General features: G+C 27.6%; 1 protein-coding gene across 1 annotated transcript; it reads right to left on the reverse strand.

The window, feature by feature from the left end:
• Positions 1-2,460: 2,460 nt before the first annotated feature.
• LOC101494717 (rop guanine nucleotide exchange factor 7-like) lies at positions 2,461-7,461 on the reverse strand. Its single transcript, XM_004507128.4, has 7 exons — positions 6,902-7,461; positions 5,677-5,799; positions 5,388-5,542; positions 4,848-4,922; positions 4,228-4,518; positions 3,403-3,759; positions 2,461-3,154 (listed from the first exon to the last, which is right to left on the reverse strand). The coding sequence occupies exons 1-7, from the start codon at positions 7,191-7,193 to the stop codon at positions 2,741-2,743; spliced, it is 1,707 nt and encodes a 568-aa protein (XP_004507185.1). The 5' UTR covers positions 7,194-7,461; the 3' UTR covers positions 2,461-2,740.
• Positions 7,462-16,923: the final 9,462 nt, after the last annotated feature.

The raw sequence follows: 16,923 nt of genomic DNA on the forward strand, positions 1-16,923 counted from the left end.
ATTGGAATTTACCCTACCGGTAATTTGTAAATTGAAGTGTCAATGTCATTCTATTTATACTCTTACCCCTTTTTAAACAAATAAGTAAATTGATCATTAAAATTATGGACAAATGTCAAATTAGGCAATAAATTGTGCTAATTGATCAATAAAATTATCTCCAAAATTGTACTTTATCTTAAATGAAATAATAGTAAAAATAGTATTTGAATAGTTGATGTATGTATTTGATCTTATATTTTAATTAAATATATCAATTTTCAAATATTATGTTATTTATATTTCATTTTGGAAGTGAGGCTTTGCTGAAAGAAAAGGGAAATGAAGAAGAAGGAATCCGGTCGAAGGCGGTGGGCGACAGCCGGCTGTCGTTCCAACGAAAACTACAGTTTAAATCCTATCTTCTCTCTTTGGTTTGTTTGTTTATTTTTCTTTTAATTTGTTGTTAATTTTTTCTACGATACTTTCATTTTTATTCATTTGTTATATGTATATTGTAAGTTATGTTTTGAGACATTTTGTTGCATATATATTGTGTTATTTTTTGTGAATTTGAGTTTGAAAGATTAGATTTATATGTAAGGAAGAATTTATGTATTTGCAATTCTCTTTTATTCTATTAAATTTTCATCGTATATTTGGTATTCTCTACGTTAATTTGTAATTTATGTCATATTAAAAAAATATAGTTTATATTCTAATATTAAAAATAAAATAAAAACTATTCTAATTTGCAAATTTGATATGACCTTCAAACATAAACACTATGTCATCATTTTCATATTAGAGAGTATAAATCCATTTATCATCTAACTCAACCATCATAAAATATATGGACTTTAAAAATAATATAAACTTTATTTTTTAAATTTTAATAAAAAAAACTTGATCAACGATATTTTATTCCTTCATACAAAGATTGCAATTTTGATTTTTTTAATAGTTAATAAATATATTTTTGATTATTTGATAAATAATTGAAATTTACTTTAAACAACATGTTTCAAGTTTCAACAAATAAATTCATACTAATACTAAATATAATTTGAAAACTTGGTTATTCTTAAAGCTTTTATTTTTATTTTAATCTTCCTTTACAAAATAGAAATGACATATTCAATATCACCAAATAGTAAATGTAAGTAAATTAGTGATTATATTAGTTTTATTAGATTTTGGGCTCAAAATATTCTTCTTAAAACTCTTTGGTGTCTCTCACCAACCAAACTATACCTTAATTCAAACTTCAAATATGTATTTACTGTAATTCATTACCTGTAAAGATAAATAAAATATCACTTAAATTGCACTAACAAAAAATTAATAGACTTTCAACAAAGCGTTAAAGTTCATATAATGTTATATCTCTAAAAATAATGAACTCTAAAAATCATTACAAATATATGGAGCATCATTGTATGATGATTTTAATGTAAAATATTATGATTGATTTGTCTTTATTACACAAAATGATAAAATACAAGACATTTTTCGAAAGTAATTGTGTAGGATTTAGCTAAAAAAATAATACAATACACTTATCATTCAAAAATAATATATTATAACACATTTTTATTTTTATAATTTAAATTAACTATATAATTGATTTTATTTCTTGAAATGTTAATGGTTGTTTGCTAATATACGTTGACAAAGAAAATCATCTAAATTAATTGATTGTATTTACAAAAGTATTATTATAATAATCCAATCTCTTGTTGTTTAAACAATAACCTCATTTTATCAATATAATAAATAAATAGGTTATCTAATTTTATAGAGTTTTAGTACTTTTTCTCCTCTATTTTTTATTATTGATCTTTTCATTTTATTAATCATATTTTTAGGGTACCGTAAATAATTAATTTGAGATGTCAATTTATCACATGTCTTTTCACTTTTAATTTAAAAAAGAAAATATTATTCGATTTCAACTCTCCAATTTCAAATTCACAATACATTTGATTGTATCATATTAATACATAATTTAACAATATTAGTTAAATATGCTCAAAGATGTTCTTCAACAAAATAATTATAGCTATTTCTTCAATTTAGGATATATTTGGAACCAAGTTTCAACAATCAAACTCACATCTAAAAGCATATGTTGCCATAAATTTAAGAAGTTCAAAATTAGAGTGTTGGCAAAATGCGAGTTCTAGACGTGGATATTAGTTTTTTCAAACATACTATAAAACAATTTAAAAGCAACAATGGTGTAAGCAAATAAATAAATAAATAAATGATGTAAGCAAATAAATAAATGTTGTCCAAACAAACTAAAATTTACACTAAAAAAATTTATTTCACATTGACATATTTAAAATTTTAATATTTTTTTAATCTCAATATTGATGATCAATTATATTATTAATTATATTAAACCTTTATGCTTTTACTTTATCTATTTTTATAGTTGAAAGTAATTATATAATCATAATTATACTCGTATAAAAATATATCAACACTCACGCGTCACACAACGCGGATCACAATCTAATTGATAATAGTTATCACTTTACATAAACACTAGTATAATTCTCTTGAGAAATCCTTTATAATCAAAATTAGACAGCAATACCTTGTTTTCTCTCTCATTTTTCTCTCTTCACTTTTACACTGTTCCTTCAAATTCATCACTTCCACATAATATACAAACAAACAAAAACAAAAAACAAATAGAAAATTAAACAACCAGTAAAATGCTTCATCTATGAAATCAAAATTAAATCCCTTTTCACTCTATCCATGCCTGATCCATTAAATTGAGCTTAAAATCTTCTATGTTATCTCCGGATTCCTTATCTGTTTCCAAGGCTGGCGCTTCATCAAATTTATGTAATATTGGAACCAAGTTCTCAATTGGACAACCATAGTCCTCTTTTTTACCAACGGTAACAAAATTTGTCACAACTTTGTTCATTCCTACACCTCCAAGTGAAATGTTGGTGCTATTGATGAAAGGTGATTTATATGGAAGTGGAATACTTTTATGAGTTTTAGTTACACCAACTTTTGATATAGATGAAAATTGATCAGAATGTTTGGTTAAGTCATCTACATAGAGCACATCGTCGATTCGCGCAACAATATTCGATGCCAAACTCTCTAGTACCCGCGAATAACTCTCTAGAATAGATTTTCCAACATCCTACACAACACAACAATTTTGAAAATTAATATCAATCATTTCAATACTCAAGAAGTAAACAAAATTAGAACTACAAAAAAAAAAGTTAAAATTGCGACGGAAATTTAAAAACAGAATAGAGAAACATTTGTTTTTAATGATGCCGCTGACATCAAATTTAGTGACCAGTTTTAATGTTTCAGTCTCTAATTTGCGTCGTTATTTCAACTTTTTCTAGTATCGGATATGAAAGAAACAAAGATCCAAACCTTGTTGCATTGGATTTTTGTGACATCTAAGGTTGTTTGAGGGAGAAAAGGGTAACTTTGCTTCAAGGAGAGTAATAGGCTTTCTGCTCTCTCTATAAGCATTTCACTTTTGTCTCCTTCAACAATCAGATCCTTGAACATTTCCCATGAAGATCTTGAACTCGATCTCTTAGCGCGATTCAAAGGCTTTGAGTTGGTCTTTTTATGCCAAATATAGATGGAAGCTTCTACTCTATTTGCAATCTCTATGGCTTGATGCTCAGAGGATATATCAAGAGAAGATAACAAACTTTCAGGAGAAAAATCATCTGATGTAATGAATTTGTAAATAACATCCCCCAAGCTAGCTCTTGCTGTCTGTAAAAAGGGTTGGATCAACAATTCTTTCATTAAATAATGTATAATGCATTGATATTATGAGAACAAATATAGAAATAAGTTAACACAAATAATTACTTTGATTATGATATATTTATATGTGTTGAGAGTCATATAGAATGTGATATGGTTTGAAAAAATGTTTGTAAATAGGAGATATCTCTCTCTGCATAAATTGACTTCGTACGGTTGAGTTAAGTCCAACTTAAGTTCTAAGATAGTATCAAATCATAAGATTTGTTAGAATATCTGCTATCAGGTCACACTTTAGATTGGCTAAAGGATTAGATCAACAATTTCACCATCGTGCCATTTTATCATGTCATGTATAATGTATCAATGTTGGATTTGCAACATCAGGGTTTTCGATTAGGACAAATGTATATTAAATATTTCACTGCAATAATTATGCTATCTTTTGATATGAAAGGGAACATGAATCAGTACCTTTGGAAGAGACTCTAAGTAAGTATCAGGAACCTTCATTTCAGCCAAAGTGATGCTATTAATGGCCATTGCAGCTTTCGATATTTGGTTCGAGCAATCGCGCTTATGCTGCAATTGCTTTCTTGAATTTTCATGGAGACCAGAAGGAGGAACTTGAGGTACAGGAAGCCACCATTTCTCTTCTTGTCTTGTAACTGATCTTTGGAAAGAAGTTGAACCATCTCTTTCTGGTGCCATAACACCTTGGTCCACATACATGAACTCTGTATGCACAAAACTCTCTAGTATTTCCTGAATTATAAAGAAAATATATTTATAAATTTTTTTGGTTGTGAAAACTGAATTAATTGTTAGGAATCATATTTAAGAGATTAAGATTAATATCGTAAAAAAATTAAGCATTAGAGCTTTATGGAAAATAAAACTCATAAGATTTCGTATTTCGTATTGAATAAAAGATACAATGTGCTTTTTATATATCGAGAAATTAAGTACCATCGAAAAACTAAAACTACTACGATAGAAGCTAACTAACTCTAACAAACGAATTGAATCATTATTCAACTCTAACTAACTAACTAACTTTGCAATTCAACATTAATGTGCAGAAAAAATCTTACAAGAAGCATGTTGTCTAATTTTCGCAAAGCTGGAAGATTGATATAAAGATCTGAGCGGGGTATGCAAGTCATGACCTGTTTAAAATTTGAGAATAAACAATGTTAAGTTATGAAACACGGACATTAGACATCAGACATCACACGACATTGATATTGACAAATTGATAGTAGTTATAATTTGAGAAAATAGGAGTAATTGAATGTAACTATAAATGTTTGTGTTGTGTTGGTGTAATTGGGTTAACTTCGTGCGTTAGTATCACATTTGATGTGAAGTGTGCACTCGGTGCTACATAAGTGTTAAAAGCATTAAACAACAATGTGTGCGCGTGTTCAATCAAAATTGGTGCTTTTCGTCCTTGAGAGTAAACATGACCTAATAAAATCACATTACATGACCTAATAAGCTTACATCAGAAATTAAAAACAACAATTTTTAAATTAATAGAGACTGAATCCAGACAAAAAATTTACAAAAATTAAAACAAAAAAACGTTATAATTACAGGGACTAAGATCATACTTCAATTTATAAATGTACCTCAAACTTGCTACCATCTGGAAATGTTTGCCAAGTAGGCTTGAATTCAACAATATGATCACTAACACAAAGAAGCCACTCCATCTCTCTTTGCCACATTGCTTTCTTCTCTAATGGCAAAGGTTCCAATCTCCAAAGTTGACCAAAAAGAGTGGCTAAAAGATTCAACAAAATTTATGACAAATGAGAACTTCATATTCAAAAGAAAGAATAACAGTAATTAATAATTAAAGTTTCATTAAATTCAACAAAAAAACAAGTGCATAGAAATTGTTTGGTAGGTGCATACCACATAGATTAGTTATGGCATTGGATACAGCTAATGATGTAGGGACCCCATTTCCACAACCTGACATATCTTCTCCAAGTAACAATTTTGCAAACCTGTCCTTCATTATCTCTATCTCTAGCACTAATAATCAAACACTCAAATTAGATTATGTATATTGTGTTAAAGTCATTAGACATAGCACTTCAATACAAAAAATAGAAATTAATTTTACAAACAACTTTGAAGAAGGGTATGCTATAGCAATCAATAGCAATCTTGGAGGGAATAAAATGTAAATTTTTTTATAAATAATTACTAAGTCTTAAACTTTTCTCTATTTTGAATTAGAGAATCATTCTTTTATCCTAATTTTTTGTATAAAAAAAATAATTTAGTTTATAGTGTATAAACTCTCACGGTTAAAATAAAGTTGTTTGATAACTTAATTTTCTCACAAGTTTATGACTTTTTTCACTAGCTCGTAACATTTTTTGATATATTAATCCAAGTTTTGATCAAGTTTGTAGCTTACAAGCTATAATCTATAATGCATATGTATAAGTTCCCCATGGATTATGAACACAACATACGCCATTAAAAAAAATAAAATTAAGGTAAAGTACGTCAATATAAAAGAGGAGTCTTTTTATATAATATAATCAAGAGAGTTTAATTATTCAATTTTTAAGAGACATCACAATAACAATTTAAAATGTAAAAAGTTGTGTTCAGTTTAAAAAAGAAACTCAAATATATAAATAATATTATATACAAAATTTGCAAAGGAATAATGAAAAAATAAAATAACACAAGTACAAGATGGATACGGTACCAATTACGTATTCAGTACAGTTAATTCATAGTTTTGTAAGAACTTGCTTTAGTGTTTACAATGTACCATATTTTTTTCTCATTTATATCCTCATTGTTTTAATTGAAGAAATCTTTATATATATATATATATATATATATATATATATATATATTTATGTGTTTTTGTGAATATTTTTTATTAGTTAGTTCAACAATAATTTTATTAGACACTTCAAATCTAAACTCTTAATTTATTCACATCAACTAGTTAGTTAACTTCTTTTTCATGCACTACTTTTTACAAAAGCATCATCACTACAATTTCACTCGTATGAGACATATTTGATCACAATTTTCTGCAATATATCAAAGACCACACCACAATTTATAACATTATATGTAAACAAAATATTCATTGAATTTGAAATACCTGGTGATACTGAGACTTGTTTCACAAAATTTTCACAACTCAAGTCCTTTTTCTCTTCTACTTCACTTCCATGTGAACTAGTACTATCAGTTGCAGAAACTTCCTTATTCGGAGAATCCAGCGAACGCGGCGGCGAAGATGAGTCCAAAACACTACTAACGGAGTTGTTCTCTAGACCCTTTTCTTCCTTCAAATCTTCAAAAATCACATCATTACTAAAACTTTCACATTCTTTGTTTCCTTCATTACTTTTAACTTCAATATTTTTCTCAACCAAATCCACACCCTCCATTGCAATTAAACCAAAGTCTTTAATAACTATGCAATGTATTGTTTAATGCAAATTTTGAAAATTTTATTGAAGCTTGAAATTAACAAGTTGAAACTCAAAAGTGGAAAAAGGGTTTGGATTAATGAACATAATTATAATAAGCCTCACCAATTGCAACACTTTGCTTTAGTGTTGTTACTTGTTTTTGAGGTTATGTTTTTTCTTTTTTCTGTTTGTTTGGTGTAGTCACTTTCTATTAGTTGTTAACAATGTTTGATAATGAAGGGTAGATAGAAAAAAATCTTGGGCTATTTTGTGAACTACCTTTGATTGCTTACTTATATGTGAAGGATGAAGACAATCATCATTATTAAAGATTGCTCAATGCACGTGATGTTGAGAGAGACATTTGAAAATTAAAAAAATGCATTCTTCATTTTATAGAACGCTCTCTTTATCCTTATTAATATTATTATTTACAAACTCGGTAAAATGCTGGTGACTCTGTTTTTCTTTAATAATATTAAGAAAAACAGAAATATTAATTGAGAAATTATAAATGAAATTTAATTAAAAATTCTAATGTTCAATATTTTTTTTATTTATAAATATGTTAAAAATTCTAATGTTCAATACTATATCATTGTCCAAACAATATTTTTTCTATATACAAGAGATAGAGATCAAACAATTGACTATTTGTTTAAGAGACCTTAATCCCTTACCACTAAGACCAATCCATTATTGATATGATTATGGTAAATATTTTATTATTTTTAAAATTTATATCTTTAATTATTATTTTTTATTATAATATTTAAGAGGTTATCATCAATTGGTATTATGGTGTCAATCATCCTATTAACGGTCCTAATAAATTTCAACAATATTTTTGCATTGTAAAATTTATCATTAGATTGAAATTATTATCACATAAATCATATCTATAAAATTTAATATATATTTAAAATTATTTGATATGTCAATGAAATATATCAAAATTAATTCGTATATCAATATTATAAAGTTTTAAATAGATGATGTATGTGATAATAATTTTCAATCTAATGGTAGATTTTATAATACAAATATATCGTAATGCTCTTGGATGTGTGATTATTGATGTTTGATACTAGAGTGACATTTTATCCTAACCCATATTTAAGATATTCCATCTTTATATATTTATCATGACATTTAAGATATTTGTTATACATACCTCCAATCGTATGTATACTTCTAGTTAACTAACTTAAGTTTTTCGATCTCAAGATTGCTGCACCATTTTTATGGTGAGGTATTGTCCACTTGATTTCATGTGAACATTCAGCAGGTCTTTTAGCAGACATACATAAAGTAGGGACCGACTCAAAAAAATTGACTAACAAGATCAACCCATATATAATTTTGTAATACTAAATACTTAAAAAGTTTTTTTTTTTTAAAAGCATAAATGTATATAATAATTGTTCACTATATAAATAAATACATAATTAATTAGTTCTTTAAGTTCTAATCAAATGACCAACACCGATATTGATAAGTTGTAGATCATGTTCTGAATTTAAATTTTGAATTTTGTAGTTGTGTGTGAGTTTATGGTATTAATTATATCATCTCATAAATAAATTAAACAATCATTTAACTATTAATCTCTCAAACGATTCCATGTTCAATTATGGATAGTACTCATTTAACAAGCATTTGACCATTCAACATCCTTTATCAAATGCATAAAATGAATTTTTTGGAGAGAAATAACCACTTTTAAGGGGAGAAAAACCATTTTATTGTTAAAAATTATGAGTTGAGATTAAAATTGTAATAAATATAATAATTGCAAGACCAAAAATTTCCATTTTTAAATAAAAGAACTAATTTTGTGAATGTGATAAAATAAAAAATTAAAAGTGCAATTAAATTTATTTTAAAATTGTGATATTGATTTTTTTATTTTCTACGTCATCATTTTTTGTAAATAACTACACACAATCATCCAAAAACTTATCTTTCACATTAGTATAGATCTGACTCTTTAAAAATAAAATTATTTAATTTCTTTTAGTAGAGACAATATTTAATTTTTAGTAAAATAAAAAAAAAAAGTTTATTGAATTGTTAACAACAAAATAAATGAGTTAGATAGGACCACTTGCCCCCAATTAGATATACATGTATCCGTCCCTGATTGATCTTATATGAACCTTATAAAATTTGTTTCTGTGAGTTGAATAGATGAAGAAAGTTAATTTTTATATAAATAGATAAAAAATAAACTATTTTCAATTACTACGATTAAACAATGTAGAACTTTATAGTGTATCAAAATAAAAATATGTAATTTTGTTTTGTTTTGTTTTCTTTTTTCTCTCTCAAAACCCATCCTAATTACCCCACTATGCATTGTTATTAATTATTGGCACAATTGTTAAATGAAATAGGATCAGACTATGCATTCTTTGTGTATAAATGGTAGATCTCCCTTCAAAAATATCTTTTTATATCCCTAAGTAGCAATTTTGTATAAAGCTTAGAAGTTTACATAACCATGTAGCAAACAATATCATTTAACGGGAGCTAGCTATATACCACCTCTAACCGACTCTTCGTCATTAATTATAAGTAACTTTTGAAATATAAAATTCTATTTAAATATAAGTATTTTCCGATTTATTATTTTTTTCAAATATACTTTTTATTAATATTATTAATTTATTTTGCAATATAAAAATTTAAATTTATTACATTTAAATGCAAATGTTATTTGGGAATATTAATATAAAATGAACACATTAATTAATCGACTAACTTTTTTAATAAAAGTAATAAAATAATAGATGCTTATAATAAAGAAATGATATAGTATCACTTTTATTTTCATATCTAATTTTATTTTTCTTAATTACTCTATTCTAAGAAAAACGTTTACGATAATTTACAATTAGATCGAAAGATAAATAAAATTTATTTTAATTAAAATCTGAATTTGAATTTATTTAAACAATTTGATGTTTAGTGAAGTTCATTAACACTTGAATATAAAAATAATAGAACGAGATTAATTTTTAAAAGTTCACTGCATTTTAAAAATAGTATAATGAATTTGATTTTTATCAAATAATCTCTTTTAACGTGTGAGCTTTAATGCCAACAAGGATTGGTTCCGAGGACAAATCTATAAATCAATCAAAATGGGAGGTCCAACTTTTGCTATTAAAATTATATAAAGTTATTATCATAATAATTCAAAAATAATGATATTTAAATAATTTGATTTAAAATTAGATGTATGTAGAACCTATTTTACACTAAAAATAATATATTAAATTAAATTTTATTATAATATAAATACATGTTTCTTAGAAAATATACTAGCAATAGTTTATACAGGGGAGGGGGACCGGAGCCCACACTTAACTTTCTACATTCATCTTGATTGGTTCAATTATTAAAGATTTAACTCAAGTATGGTAAAGATTTGAGTTTAAATTCATTATTGAAAATTTCGTTAATGAATAATATAAGTACATTGAGTGAAAAAAAAACTCTGTTCCATGGCTAAGTAGCTCATTACACATTTAATAGAAGCCGTAAAAAAAAATCTATCCAACGGGAGCCAGTGCGAATTAAAACTATAATATAGACATGTGGATTTCATAATTATTATCCTAAAGAAGACGAATCAATAAAATTAGAAGTTAGATATTTGAGGATAAAATTTAGATATTAAATTTCTTCACCAACCTAGTTGTTATTTTGGTCTTTGGTGGTGGATTTGCCTTTGCCAATTCGGTTCGAACAACCGGAATTATTACTAAAGAGAATTTTGTTTTTAGATTAGGGAAAGCCTTCTAAGGAAAGTTAGAAATTATGTTATTATTACGGGTTGTTTATTTATAAAGGTCAAGGAGTACGGTAGAATTCAAAAAAGAGAAATAATTCAGAGAGTGATTGGATTGTTTAAAATTGATTTAGTGAGAAAAATTTATTACAATAATTATGTAATACACAATTATATTGCGATCATAACAAAACTAACAAATATTAACTAGCTTGAATAGTCAATATTAATCAATTTAAAACTAATCATAGTTAACTTTTAATTATATCTAAATGTCCCTGCAAGTTGGAAGTGTAGATTAACATTTACATATTCGGATGAATAGATAATCCAAGAAGAAAAAAATATTGCAACTTGTTGGAATTCAATTATGAGTGATTAGTCTCACATTGACTAAGAATGGAGGAAATATTGAATATATAAGAGGAATGACTCATAAACCTAATACATAACTAATAAGTATTGAAAAAAGCTATAAAATTCCTTATCTAGGAAGTTTTCTCTCATTACAAAGGTAAAAACTATTAGATAATATTGTTAGTAGTAAAAATATTTTAGACTTTTTTATCTCTAGTATATATACCTATGGTAATATTAATACATTTAAGCTTTGTTCATTTTCTATTGAAATCCTAAGCTAAGGGTCCTTCTTCCTCTTCCTCCTTTATATTTATATATGTTCACTAATGTTAATATGGTATTAAAGTTTGGTTGATTCGGTCTTTCATTCTCTATAAATGAGGTTTGAAAGGTTTTATTTTCTTTTCTATGGAAACGTAGCATTTGTATATTTGTTGGTTTGTAGCATTTGTTATCCATTTCTATTGGTTGGTCAAAGTGTTAATTTGATGATTATTAGTTGGTTTTTTGTTATCGAGTTGATTCTTTTGTTGCTAGTGACTTATTGGTGTGTGTCATTCCATTTTGTCTTGTTTTATTTTCTTTTTCTTTAATTTTTTTTATTAAAAACAAAAAACAAATGCATTACTTGGATCTTTATTTGATCTACAAGTGGTATTGGAATGGCCAATTAAAAAGATGATTATCTTCAAGTTGTTAGTGTCCATCTCAATGGACATACTCATTCTTATCATAGTTATGTGATGAAAAAAAATTGATAGAAAAAGACATGTGGGGTCATGTTGATAAAAAGGATGAAGTTAAATATGCAAACAATTTGAAAACATAAAATGTTAGTAATTCAAAACTTATTACATGGATTAATAATTCTATTGAGTAGTTCATAGGTGGGCAACTAGCAAAATATAATATTATTAAAGAAATTTTGGATCATTTGAAACGTTTGTATGTTGTGTCTAATTTTGCAAAAAGGTACCAGTTGGAAAGTGATATTAGGACCCTTAAGTAGAACAATATGACAATTCATAAATTCTATTCAACAATGACTAATTTTTTAGATCAATTGGCTCTTACAGAATCAACTGAATTGAAAGTTGTTAAAGCATACATTGATTGGAGAGAAGAAAAATGTTTGATTTGATTTCTGATGGCTCCTTGTGATAATTTTGCGGGTCTTCATGCAAGTAGTTTGCATCGTTCTCCTCTTTCTAATGTTGAATTTGTAGTTAGTGAATTGTTGGTAGACTAAATCATATTAAAGACATTTCCCACTATGATAGATGAGATCATTCTCTCCACTCCTCAATCTATTTTTGTTGCTCTTGTTCAAAAAGGAAAACATCAAGAGGGTTGCACTTGGTAATGATGAATGTTCTTATTGTAAAGAAAAAAATGTCATTGGAAAACAAATAAATTTTTTAGGGGTCCATCATTCGATGTTGTTGTTGTTGCTCGTCCTACCATTTACTCTAGTTCTGGTTCTATATACTCATTTGAGACTACTTCTCAAATACCTGATGCCTCTTCTACTTCGAATAATACCTGATGCAAAACAACTCCAAAACTTCTTGCCACTCAGTCACATGTCATGTATGCCTCTTCTACTAAAGGTTTGAACTACTTTAATATGTCAAGTATGTCTCATTTCATATGGATTATTGATTCTAAAGCATTACACTATACGTCATATGATGATAAATCTTTTGTGTTTGCAAATTTTGCCTAGTTTATGTCGGTTATGGTTGTTGATGACACTCGTATGCCATTAGCACACATTGGTTCTTTCACCACACCTAACTTGTCTTTTATAATGCTTATTATATTCCTAACATCACTTTGAGTCTTGCTACTGTTAGTCATTTGTGTGATTTATGTTATTTAGTTATGTTTTCTTCCACTTCTTATTGTGTGCAAGATCCACTTTTGTGAGGCAGATTGGGACATGCCATTGAGAAGAGGATTATGTGTTTTGGATGACTTGAGAATCCTAGATAATGCAGTCTCAACGTCCATTTTTTGTTTATTATCTAGTTTTCGTTTGAATTCTTCGTCTTCTAGTGTTTATTTATGACATTCTCGCCTTAAACATGTCTCTACTTCTAGATTAAAGTTTTTGGCTTCTAATAGAGCTTCAAGAACTTTATAAACCAATAATATTTTAGAGTGTTGTGGATGTAAACTTATTAAATTTTCCTTTGTATCACTTAGTAAAAGTGTTTTCGTTTCATATACACCTTTTGATTTAGTTCACTCTGATGTTTGTGGTCTATCGCCGGTTCTTACCAAAGGTGAATCTAGATATTATGGTTCGTTAATTGATTATTACACTCGTTATTGTTGGGTTTATCTTATGACAAATTGGTCTAATTTTTTTTATATTTATCGTTTGTTTTGTGCTACGGTAAAGACTCAACATAATGTTATTATAAAATATCTTTGGTGTGATTTAGGTGGTGAATATACCTCTAATAAATTATCTGAATTACTTACTTATGATGGCACCCTCCACATGAAAATCTTGTATTGACACTCCTCAACAGAATGGAGTTGTTGAAATATTATTGACACAATTTGTTCCCTTTTGTTGTCTATTTCAATTCCCAGTGAGTTTTGAGGTGAAGTAGTTCTTACTATTGTCCATTCTATTAATAGTATCTCATCGTCTGTTATATTAGAATTGTTTTCCTTTGAAAAATTGTATGCATCTATTCTTGATTATTCTTCTTTGAAGTTGTTTGATTCTACTTGTTTTGTTCGTCGCACACAAATTGAATGCAGTAAGTTGTCTTCTCGTTCTTCTATGTGTATTTTACTTGGCTATAGGGATGGTCAAAAAGGTTATCGTTGTTATGATCAGCATGCAAGAAAACTGTATGTTTCTCTTCATGTTATTTTTCTTGAGCACATCCTGTTTTACTCTTTTATCTTTGATTCTCAAATTACTAATAATTCATAACTAACTCATATTTTTTGTTTGGTCCTAATAATAACTAACTCTCAATCCAAGTACATAGTCAACATTCTTGAGCAGACTCGTCTTTCTAATACTAGAGCAGTAGATACTCCTTTTGAGTTGAATGTAAAATAAGTTTCCTCTTATGGTGTTCCTCTATCATATATGACTATGTATCGTACTTTGGATGGCACTCTGATGTATCTTACAATTACCATACTTGATATTGCTTATGATGTTAGTCAATTTGTTGTCTCTTTTAATACAATACATTGTGCAACTTTTCTTTGTATTCTTCGTCATCTTCAAGGAACTTAATTTCAGAACCTTCTATTCCCCTCATCATCCTCATTGGAGTTACGTGCTTATTTTGATGTTGATTGGACTAGTGACCCCACAGATCATAAGTCCACTACATGATTTTGTATCTTTCTTCAAGACGTTCTTATTTCTTGGAAGAGTAAGAAACAAAACATTGTTTCTTGCTCTTCTACATAAGCTAAGTATTGTGTTATGGAATCCACTGCTGCTGAAATAATTTTGGTTGTACAAGCAATTGTCTCTCATGGACATCTCTCTTTTTTTGAGTCAACTTCGATGAATTGCGATAACAAGAGAGCTTTCCAATTGTTCATAACTCGATCTTTCATGAATGCACCAAGCACATTGAAGTCGACTATCATTTTACTCGTCATCATCTTTAGCATGGAACAATTACTCTATCGTTGACCTCTTCTTCCTTGTAGATTGCATATTTATTCACAAAGATGCATTTCATTAAACATTTTTTTTTTTTGGTTGACAAACATTTGATGCTCCCTATTAATGCATCATGATTTTGAGAGGAGATGTTAGATAATAATGTAATTATATGTTAGTAATTCTACATTTTTTTGAATAAATCCACATATCTGTAGACTTAGAAATTGGATTTTTAGAACAAAAAAAAGGAAGATGCATGTTTTCATAATTAGCAAATTCTTCATATTGCCCTTCCACATATGATAATTAGTACCATTCAAACATATCATCTTTATATTCATATTTTCGTCTATCCTTCAAGCAAGTCAAATAGTCGTTAATCAAGATCTCTAATGCCACTTTGATGGAGAATTAACACATAAAACACAATAACAGACAATACAAATTGGATATAAAATTCCGCCAAGTTGCAAGAACCTGTGAGAAGCTAAAATACTTATGTTTTTTATGAAGACAAAGACCAAGGAAAATGATCAAGTTGCAAGCTCAAAAAGAAGTCAAACAATCAAAGTCAACTATGCTAGAAGTTTTATAATGTAAAGTTACATGATGCAATCTAATATTCTTATATTTCAAATACATATGAGAACCTTTCATTTTAGCATATGCATCAAAAGAATTTTCAAAGTGTCAAAATGCATGAACAATGTTTGAAAATCAAGTTTTTGACAAAAATAAATGTTATATTCGAATACAACATATTGTAATCGAACACAGACTCAAGTCAGTAGCTAAAAATGAATATTTGTATTCTACTACGAGACAGTGTATTCGAATACAGTTGCTAAGTCAGTAGCTAAAATTGGACTTTTGTATTCGACTACGAGACATTGTATTCGAATGCAAGTGCTAAGTCAGTAGCTAAAACTGCACATTTGTATTCGACTACAACAAGATGCAGCCGAATACAAAACCAAGTCAGTGGCAAAATTCACTCATCTGTATTTGAATACAAGAATGTGTATTCAAATACAAGCTTCAAAATTCAAATAAAATTGAATGTTACAAAGAGGTGTATTCGACTACACTCCTGCTGTAGCTAAATAAAACTGTGAAACAATACAATCTTTCAGTTCAGATCAACCTAGATCATTGCATATGTTCATCAAACCTCTAGGAACAATTCTCACTGATGTGAAGTGATGTCTAAATAGTATATATAGATCACAGCTTCAAACTTAACGAAAAAATCTTTTCAATATCTTAACATCAATCTTAGAACAACTTTGAACAAACTTTCTGAAATGTTTTGATTTATTCAAAGTCTCACTTTCATATTTCAAGTATTGATTTTACATTGTCATATCATTGAGAAAGGTTATTTATTGTACTTGAAATTATATTAGACTGTTATCATTGTATTCATTTGTTATACACTCTTGATCTCAGTCAAACTCATTATTGTAAACCATTCAAGTTATTGTGTAAATTGAAGAAAGTAGTGCCATTTCCTCATGTAGTTGTAAAATTTCCTCATCATATGATGATACAGTTGTTTTGGTTTTTTCCACATATCTTCATGAAATAGTTGTGTTTTCTCTGTAAACAAATATCTTGTTTGTGATGAATATCGATTAACTAACATTGATTGTACCTAAATTTATAACTCGTGTCACATGAATAGTTATATGTAATACTAGATGCTAAATAGTAATAATAATAGTAGTAAAATGTCTGTTAAAGCAAATTGGAAGTGGAATAATAAAGATGATGGAAGAGGAATGGTGAAAGTGTACCTTTTAGATGTGTCACATGAAATTTTTGTTGAGGCGACGATAACTGAATGAAATGACACAATGTTAGATGATATGTCATAATAGTATTTAAGAGTCTAT

The sequence above is a fragment of the Cicer arietinum genome, chromosome 6 (assembly GCF_000331145.2).
Source record: "Cicer arietinum cultivar CDC Frontier isolate Library 1 chromosome 6, Cicar.CDCFrontier_v2.0, whole genome shotgun sequence".
In the NCBI taxonomy this organism is placed as follows: domain Eukaryota; kingdom Viridiplantae; phylum Streptophyta; class Magnoliopsida; order Fabales; family Fabaceae; genus Cicer; species Cicer arietinum.